Here is a 9,936-nt window from a genome sequence, read left to right on the forward strand (position 1 = left end):
GAGATGAGGCAGTGAGATGAGACAAGCTCACCTTTGAAATGTTAATGATCACAGAATGTTTCTCAAATGACTCTCTTTTAAAATGAAGTACTGCATCCCTCAGAGCATACACCTTAAAAAGCAACAAAAGAACAGGAATTCTACCCCCTCCACCGCCACCACCCCCACCACCGCCACCACCCAGTACTGGTTATCTTATCCTGTTGTTTGCTGTTGCTAGGCACAGGTGGGGCTTAGCCAGTGTCTATGCATAAATCACCATGGTAGGCACCGGAAAAAAGATAAATGAAATTATTCCTGGCCTTAATAAGGAACTTACTTTCTACTAGAGGTGGGGGGAAGATAGAATATATCCATAGATAAATATAAAAGAAAGTAATTTAAAGAAGGTAATAACAACTGGAAATAACCCATGAAGACTTCACAGAAGAGGTAGAACCTGAGGAAGACAAGGTAGGATTGAAGAAAGCATGCATATAAGGGATGGGGGATGACTTGAATAAATACTGGAGGATGGAAGACAGACTACCAAGCTTAGGAAACAGTGAGCAGTCTAGGGTGCCTACATTTTGACAAACTCAGGTAACTAGCAACAGAGTTACAGATTCCCTTCCCTGGAACTGTCTGAGAGTTTTCCCCAGGGACTCTTGTGGTGACAATCCCAGAGCAGAAATAACGTTTCATTTTCTTGGACCTCATACTACACTTTGTACTTAGCTCCCACAATCATCATTTAGTTGTTTGCAAACATGTCATATTCCCGGCTAGATTGTTTTAAGTTTCATGAAGACAAGATGCATGTCTTATTCACTTGTATATCTGACCCAACACTTTGTACAGTTAAATAAAGGGTAGCATGGAACTATGCTCAGAATATTAGCTGGCAGTGTTAAATAGGTATTCCCTTGCAGGACTGAATCTTTGGGTTCACTCCATGGGCACCTTGCAAACATTTTGCCAGATATCCAGACATAATGAGCTTGTGTGTGTATGTAGCACTTACAACTGCACTAAGACTTTTTGAACATCCTGTAAACATATATTTACGCATTAAATAGATGGTTTGAAATTCAAATAAATTGGGAAGGCTCTGGAACTTCCTGTATCCTAGCATTAGTTACTTTGCAAACATTACCACAGCACTGACTGACTAATCCAACAGAAAAAGGTATTTATAACTTGTAAGAACAAATCTCCAACTAATATGAGATGTGAAACATAAGACAGTAAGTTGATAAGGAGAAACATTTTTACAGTATTAATAGACTGAGCAGCTACCCCCAAGTTGCTGGAGAAATGAAGTAAAGATAAAATATGACATGACCCCTTACCTGGAATGTGATCTAAACCTAGAGGTGACATGATGGTAATTACAGCTATTGTTTGTTTTTAGCTATTACAGGATTGTATACAGATTGTGAAGAACAAACTCAGTTCTCCAATTATTTCAAGGTAAGCAAACAATTTTACTAAACTTAATGTAACTTATACAGGTGGATAAAAGAACATCTATTTAAAACTACTAAAGGCTAGTCTAGCCCCTCCTCTGAGCACCCATCCCACTTGAGTGTTTGACTACTCAATGGCAAATCAAAGCCAGACCAAACCAAAGGACATTGTGAGGCTCCTAAACATGCTTCAGCTGTTATTACAGGAAACCGAAGACCCCAGAAATCTGCTGCTGGAAGAGTAGTGGAGACACTGGAAATCACAGAATGATTTTCAAGCGACAATGGAGATAAGCTACCAATTTCCTGGATGTAGTTAATCAATCAATCAATAAGCATTTATTAAGTACCTACAATGTTCCAGGTACTATGCTAGGTGCTGGGAATATAAACACAAAAAAATTAAACAGTCCCTTCCTTCAAGGAGCTTTATTAAGCACTTATCATGTGCCAGTCATTATTATGTTTGCCACGGGATACAAATATACAAAACTCTAAACAGTATACTTTGACTCACAGGCTTTAGATAGAACTAGGTTATTACAAACTGAAATCCAAACATATACTTATTTCTTGGGACTTTCACAGACAAAAGGGGCTGGAAGGGTCATTTGGAGTGTCATAAGGATATCTATGAAGTAAAACCTTTCCTTTTTCCCCTTCTAGGAATCTGAATATGCAAAAGCAAATGCAGAGTTTTTCTAATACATGGACATGGTTATTCTCCTTCAGAACCAGAGGTTTGTCTGCTACAGTATTACCTCCTCTGATGAGGGTGTAATTTAGTAACTATAGTTTTCATAAACTGTTTGTAAACAATATGTCCTCGTTGTCAGTGGTGGTTATTAATAAAATACAAATGTAGAAATGGAGCCACTATACCAGGAATACCTAACAAATCATGGAACTGTAGTAAAACCTTATTATTGGTTGGCCTTGACTCTAGAATGTTCTAAGTGCCCTTATCATATCCGGACAGGTGAAGAAGCAAGAGTTACCCACACTGAATTTTATCAGATCTTTGGATTCCCTTGTGGGCCAAGTCCTCAAACCAAACATCTCACATTTTATGAACTGAAAACTTCTTCTGGAAGCCTGGTGCAAAAGGGGCAGGCTTCAGGTTGCAGCGAGTATGATACCCACCCAGAATCTATGTTATTTGAGATGGGCAGTTATCTTGAGGCATTCATACGTAACAATGACAACATTGAGTATATCCTGCTTTATTCTAACTACTGTCCTTGTAATGAAGCCAACCACTGCTGCATTAGCAAAATGTACAACTTCCTGCTGAGGTATCCAGGCATCAGCCTCAATGTTTATTTCTCTCAACTTTATCATACAGAGACTGAATTCCCTGTTTCAGCATGGAACCGTGAAGCTTTACGAAGCCTGGCTAGTTTATGGCCTCGGGTCACTCTGAACCCAATAAGTGGTGGAATTTGGCCTTACCTTCTCCATCACTTTGTGAGTGGTATCTCAGGGGCAGTTCTTTACCAACCACTTTGGCCGGCAAGAGCACTGGCTGACAGGCATAATGCTTATGAGATCAAGGCAATCACAGGAGTGAAACCATACTTCACTGATGTACTTCCCCAGACAACAATGAACCCAAATACAAAAGCTCAAGTGGACTTACAGAGATGCCCTTTAAGCAATGTGTCTCCTCAGGAGTCCTCTCAAGTGAGGATGACCCCAGAACAGAGGCTGCCTGTCATTTTTATGTTAGTGCCTTTCAGGGATCAGCAACCACCCAGTGTAAGTCAAAACCAGCCCAAACCGAAGAACGTTGTAAGGCACTTAAACATGCCTCAAAGGCTATTACAGGAAACCAAAGACCCCAGAAGACCCTCTGCTGGAAGACTAGTAGAGACTGTGGAAATCACAGAACAATTTTCAAGTGGCAAAGTAAGTGATAAGAAAAAGAAAAAAGTAAACCCACATTTTAAAAAAGATAATGCTACCAGACATTAAATGGCTTATGAGATTGTTGATGTGTGTTTGATAACTTTCATCCCTGTATCAGCTGAATCTGGACTACCTAGAAAGCAATCACACTAAAATGCAATTCCATTACATTTTTCATTGTGTCAACAGCTAGCAGCCTCACCTCTTTTAGCAACACTTGAAGTTTTTCCAATAAACAACTTGACCCTTTTTCAAGTGGTAGCATCAAAGTGGAACTCTAAGTCATTCTCCAACAGTATTATGTGGAAAAGGAATGTTTTTCCAGTTGGCTCACATCATCATTGAGCATTTAAAAACAAACAAAAAAAAAAAACCTAAGTGGACTAAACTGAGTCCTTAAATTAGTTTCAGTATAAAGATTTATTGTGAAGTTGGAAAACTGCCTGAAGTAACTGACATTAAGTGCTGTTTGCAGTAGCAAACCAGTGATTTTCCATTAATCATTTATTGTCAGCAGATAGATTTTAAGCAGCCCACTTTCTCTAAAGTGATTCAAAATAATTATGTGCAGGGAGAAGCCATTCTACTACCTGATTTAACACATCTTTGAAAATACATTTTTAAGCTCAATCACCCACTCATGATGACTCTTACCTAGGTTCCTTCCTAAATGAAATTTAGTTAGTGGTTAGATATTTGGGTGAGTGGGGCATTCAACCTTGAGCAATATAGTAACTATTACCTAAAATATAAAATCTATATATCTCTAGAAGGCTTTCAAGGTTCCTTTCCACTTGCCTGTTTCATGTATGTCTGTCTTACCTTTCCAATTTGGTTATAAGTTTCTGGAGGATATGGGCTGTGTGTTATGCATTTTTTAAAAAATTCCTTTAGAATCAAGCACAGTGTGATCTCCATATTTGATGGCACCTGTATCTTACTAAACTCATTATTTATTACTCCTACCATACAACCATTCTAGCCAACCATTGTCTTGCCATGCCCGACATCTGACTTGGACTTGCCATCTTTCCTATAAGGAAGGCTATTACTACCTACCCCTCCCCACCAATCTATATCCCTTAGTTCTTCCAAAATTGGCTCAACATTCCTTTTCCTGATTAACCTGTTCACATGTATACTTACTTATTCTTTTTATGCCATAATGATTTATAACTCACTTGTATCCTGTCATCTAAATAACAGTAAGTCTTTTCAAGTACGTTTATTCCCAAACAGAAGTAGAGGGCTAAGATCCATTAAAAAAACCCCAAAAAACAGAACCTTCCCATAGTTCTCAGCACATAATATGAATTCAATAAATGTCAATGAGTAGTTCATGGATTCAGAAAGAAGTACAGAATTACTGGAAAGTTTTATTCTCTAGTAGCATGGCAATGGGGATACAGAATCCATGCACATGAGAAGAAGAAAGGTGTATGTGGATATTATGGTACTGTCTCAATTAAGCACCCCTATCAGCCACAAATATCCAAATATTCACAATCAACTTAAAAATCATTGAGCAATTTGGTTTGCCCTGTGACTCCTGTAGGACTGCCCTACTCACAATCCTGGAAAGCCTCTGGAACACTGGAGCCAGCTTTAGAATTGGAATAATTCCCTGCCCTAGGTAGGTTTTGGTCCCTCTCATTGGCCCCATAATGAACCTGACTGACATCTAAAGAGATATCTCAGCTGGTGTGTGCTATATCCCACTTTCCATCCACTAAGTCTTTGTTTCTCTGATGTATATTAGATTAGGGATGGAAGGGTAACAATGTGACAATAAATCTCACATAGGGTCACTCATCCTGGGCAAGTCAGTATCTTTCTATTATCTTAATTGTATTAAAATTTAGTGGAAAGACTGCATAATCTATTGGGTTCTGTGGTCAGACTGGATAGTCTGAGTAGACCACCCCAAAGGGCAATCAAAATGAAATGGCTTCTTTGGGAGTAGAGACTAAGGAATTATTCATCCACAGTACATAATATCAACACACTCTGGCTATGATGAGGTAAAAACAAAAAACAAAACTCTAGTAAGAATTTCTGACCATCAAATACCCTATGAAAGCCTATTTAGTAAAAGATAACTTATTAGATTTTCTTTAAGTTCACTATATTTCATTTCTCTGGCTTGTTCAGATCCTGAGCCTTGGAGTGAATGTTAATGTGTATTACTAATTTGAGCGTTACAGCATATGATGAAAAAAAATTTTTTTGGAAAGTGAAAGCAAAAAAATTATCAGGGTAGGCATATAAAAAAGGTGAGGAAAGAGAAAGAGAAGAATGGCATGTTCTTTTAAATTTCATAAAAACTTTGGACTACAGTTTTATCAAAAGATCCTATTACCTAAGGAATAAAGTTCAAACTCTGCTTACACTCAAGACCCTTCACAAGATGATGCTCCCCTCTCCCCTTTCAGTCTTGTGTAATTCTCCTTCATGCACTCCCATCCACATGTCCCAGACAAATTAAACTGCTTGCTCCCTGCCTTTCTAACCACCCTACCCTAATATCCATTCTGTTCTCTTTTATTCATACAGTTCCCTATGCCTGGAATGACTTCTTCCCCATCCTTGCTTTGCCCATTAAATTTCTACCCATTCTTTAAAGCCTAACTGCTATACCACATCCTACACAGATACCTTTCTTGATTGCCTACCCCTGAAATTTGGTAATAGCCTTTTCCCTCAGACCCCATAGATACTTTGTAATATTATCTATGATAGCTATCTCTACTAATGGTAACTTCCTTTAAGGCAAATACAATATCAAATCTCAACCTTGTCATAGTTAGCTTTGAGAAAAGGTAAACTTATGCTGTAAATATATCACATATAATACATTACATGCTCTATTAATCTTCAAATTCAATTAGTCAGTTCAATTCAATCTGAAAAAATAAAACTTTATTTTTCATTCCGTATGACCCTTCCCAACCATAGATATATAGAGAATGATTTTGTACTTTAAAAAAAAAAACAAAAAAAACTTGTAGAGGAATTAGATTTGTGGAGAATGGAATAGCTGGATAGTTTACTATGTCTACCACAGCACTATGTAAATTTAGTATTATTATAATGGCTAAATCACAAATATAAAGCTGAAATTGATTACAGAAATACTTCTAAATTTTGCAGAGCTTTGTGAAAGAATATAACATGTGATCAAAATGATGAGTTGTCAATTCAAAAGGAATAAAAATATTACAAATTTTAGAACACAAGGCAGGGAGAGAAGGAGGAAGGGAGGGAAGGGAGGAAAGGAAGGAAGGAAGGAAGGAAAGAAGAGAGAGAGAGAAAGAAAGAAAGAAAGAAAGAAAGAAAGAAAGAAAGAAAGAAAGAAAGAAAGAAAGAAAGAAAGAAAGAAAGACATTTTAAAATGAGTAATTCTTTAAATCTGATTCTAAGATTAACCAAATGACAGCCTTAACACAGTCCCTGGCACATAAGTGCTTATTAAATGTTTGTTAACTTGATTTGACAAATTACTGCCAGTCAATACAAAATGCTTTCCAAAAAGCCTCTTAAATCCTGAATGGTAATGCCTCATTAGGGATGCAGATTAGTGACATTTAATATATCTAGTATACTTCCTACATTTTCAAAATCTGAAATTTCATCAGTATAGATTTTCCCTGCACCAATGTAGATCACAACCCCTCTTCAACTTAGGATATGGTCTTCAAAGGTTTAAATGACACAAAAATCCATTACCGTAAGGCCAATTTGATGATAAACTTCTCTGCACTTAGCTAAGTTACCTAAGTAAGATGAGCTAAGCCAATCCTCAGACAACAGACATGAAATCAGGCCATACTGAAAGCCTTACCATCTGTGTATGACTTGAGAAATATTATGCTACACTGGTATAAACTTCAAGAATCCAGTGTTATCTTCTATACATGTAAATTACTTGCCCTCTCAATGAGAAGGATAGGAGAGGGACTATGGGAGGGAATTTGGAACTCAAAATTGTAAAAAATGAAGGTTTAAAATTGCTTTTCTATGTAATTGGAGAAAATAAAATATTAAAAGAAAAAAAGAGTCCAGTGTCATCTTGGTAACACAATGAAGCACCAGAGTAGGACTCTAGTAAAGGATTCTTTAATACTTGAATGAATCTGTAATCTCACACATGTGAGTGCTCCCTCTAACAGTTCAGAATACATACAAATCATTCACAGTTTTTCAATTTGTGCTGCTCTTGTCCATGTCTTCCCCAAGGAGCCCATACAACATGCTGGAGGTCTAACTCTAGGTGAGCTCTTGACATTGTACCAGTGATATCAATGGAGCACATATTCTGTCCATTGGTTATCCCTCATTCTCCCTACATGACTAGCCTGCCTATTTTTCTGATTATACATATTTTTGATAATATCCTTCATACCTTATGCAATTCTCCACTGGACATATGCCACAACCTGTCTACAGCCACCATGCATTTCTTTGAATAACCTATTCAATTCTTTGGAGACTGGTATTCCATGAATCAAAACCTTATAGCATCACTGGAAGAATACTGGTGTTGTCTTTTGTATGATTTAAACTTGGAGCCATTAAAAACAGTGCTCAATTTTTCAAATACACCCAATCCTTTCTCCTCCTTCTACCTAATTCTGGATCCACGTTACCAAAAATTTATTTATATTTCCATTATATACACTCCTGTTACAATTTTATATATTTAACTTAGTATCAATCCTTAATCTCACAATTTTATTACTATACATATATAGATGTTTTACCACATGTATTGATATACTGACATGTAGTTGAAATTTGATAAACTTTGAGATGTCAAATACATAAAATGTAGTATTATACATTGATATGTAGAAAAAAACTATGAGATTAAAAAGTGGTACACATAATTTTTAATATCTGGTTAATGTTATTTTCTACCATGATTTCCTTAATTGATTATAATAACAAAGATATTTTCTCATTTGTGGAATAAAAAATTACATAAATTTTTAAAACAAAAAATTATTTTTGCAATGTAATTGGTACTGCTTTTCTTGAAAACAATTAAAGGTAAAGATTTAAACATACTAGCATTCAATCCTTATTTCCTTTTGTCCTAACAATGCTTTCAATTTTCAAAGTTCTTCAAGAAAATCTCTATTTAAAGAATAAAAAAAGAGTAATTATTGGTCGCTAAGTGACGAGTTTCTATTTAGTTTATTAAAGTTAGCAAGTTAAAATGAGATGGAAATTTTGAATAACTAAGTTAATCAAGATATTTCATGTGATATTCAACACCATGGTAATAGCAAGTACTTTGACATGTGATGTTCTAATGCAAACAATTATAGGCAGGTAAGAAAAGTAGAAGTTGCATAAAAGAGTAGATGGATAGAAGACAAGCCTTGGAAGCAGGAAAACCTTGGTTCAAGTTCTGTCTCCGACACATACAAAATCCCATGACAACAGCACTTAACCTCTCATATTCCCCAGGCAATTTCAATAAGACTATAAGTTACAGAAGAGTGGCTGATCTGTATTGAAAAAAAGTATTTTCACACCAGAAGTTCCCCACATCAATAAGTTCAGATCCCAAAAAATTAACCTTTTTTACCCCAAATTTCAAGCTACTTGAAGACCAAAGAGCTTCTAGTAGAGAATTTGCTGATAAATAAACAGTGATTATATCTTCTAAACTTGAAGCTACTCTCTAAGACCAAAACTATGAGAGTTTATAGTAGGGTATTTGCTGATATACAGTGATTGTAGCTTCCAAATGAGAATGTTGGAGTTCTACAATTGGCATTAATGCTTATACTTCAAAGCTTCAATTTCACTGGTATGTGAATATTCCCTCTACCAATATAAACTACAAAATCTTTTATGTCTTGGACATTGTAGATACTCATTTAGAGCTCACTATGGCCAAAACATTCATCATTCCGTGGCCAACTGAATGATGAGCCTCTCCAAACCTATTTAGGCTTGACCTTGGATGACAAACTTATAAACCATAATATGCTCACATGCAATTTTCCAGCCTTAATGGCCCTGCAAAAACTTGAATTCCATTGGCACTGTCTTTAAGAACACAGAGTCTCCTCGAAGTCATGAAGAGTCAACAGAGTAGGACTTCAGGCTTTAATAGTGGCAAGGAAAAAGAAGTCTGGATGCCTTTTCCCCAAAGTAAATGAAGGTACACTCCTCAGTTCTTTTCTTCTCTAACTATACTATGAAAGCACTGGATTTGAGATCATGCTCACATGCTTTCCTTGCTTCCCCAACATAACCATTTGGCACTTTCAATTAAAGAAACCCTCCCTGCCATTAAACAAGTATTTATTGAACATCTATTACACATATATCATATTCCTACAGCAAAGATTCTAAGATGAATACAAAGGAAATATGGCATTGTCTCTGAACTCTGGAAACTTAAAATCCAGTTAAAGATTTAAGATTTATACAGAGCAAAGCCATGTATGATTAAGGATCAAAATAAGTGATATTAAGCGCTATAGAAACTTGCAGAAAGGACTAGATTGAAGCAACTGTGGGAAACCTTATGAAAGAGTTAGGCTGAATACTAAAAGAAGGGCAG

At 36.3% G+C, this 9,936-nt stretch overlaps 1 protein-coding gene across 1 annotated transcript; it reads left to right on the top strand.

Annotated features, from left to right (window-relative positions):
• The first annotated feature begins 243 nt into the window (after positions 1–243).
• Positions 244–8,293, top strand: APOBEC4 (apolipoprotein B mRNA editing enzyme catalytic polypeptide like 4). The gene is made up of 3 exons (XM_020984387.2): positions 244–453; positions 1,394–1,452; positions 2,115–8,293. Exon 3 carries the CDS (start codon positions 2,316–2,318, stop codon positions 3,420–3,422), a length of 1,107 nt encoding a protein of 368 aa, XP_020840046.1. The 5' UTR covers positions 244–453; positions 1,394–1,452; positions 2,115–2,315; the 3' UTR covers positions 3,423–8,293.
• Positions 8,294–9,936: the final 1,643 nt, after the last annotated feature.

The sequence above is a fragment of the Phascolarctos cinereus genome, unplaced genomic scaffold, assembly GCF_003287225.1.
Source record: "Phascolarctos cinereus isolate Bilbo 61053 unplaced genomic scaffold, phaCin_HiC Scaffold_5;HRSCAF=322, whole genome shotgun sequence".
Lineage (NCBI taxonomy): Eukaryota > Metazoa > Chordata > Mammalia > Diprotodontia > Phascolarctidae > Phascolarctos > Phascolarctos cinereus.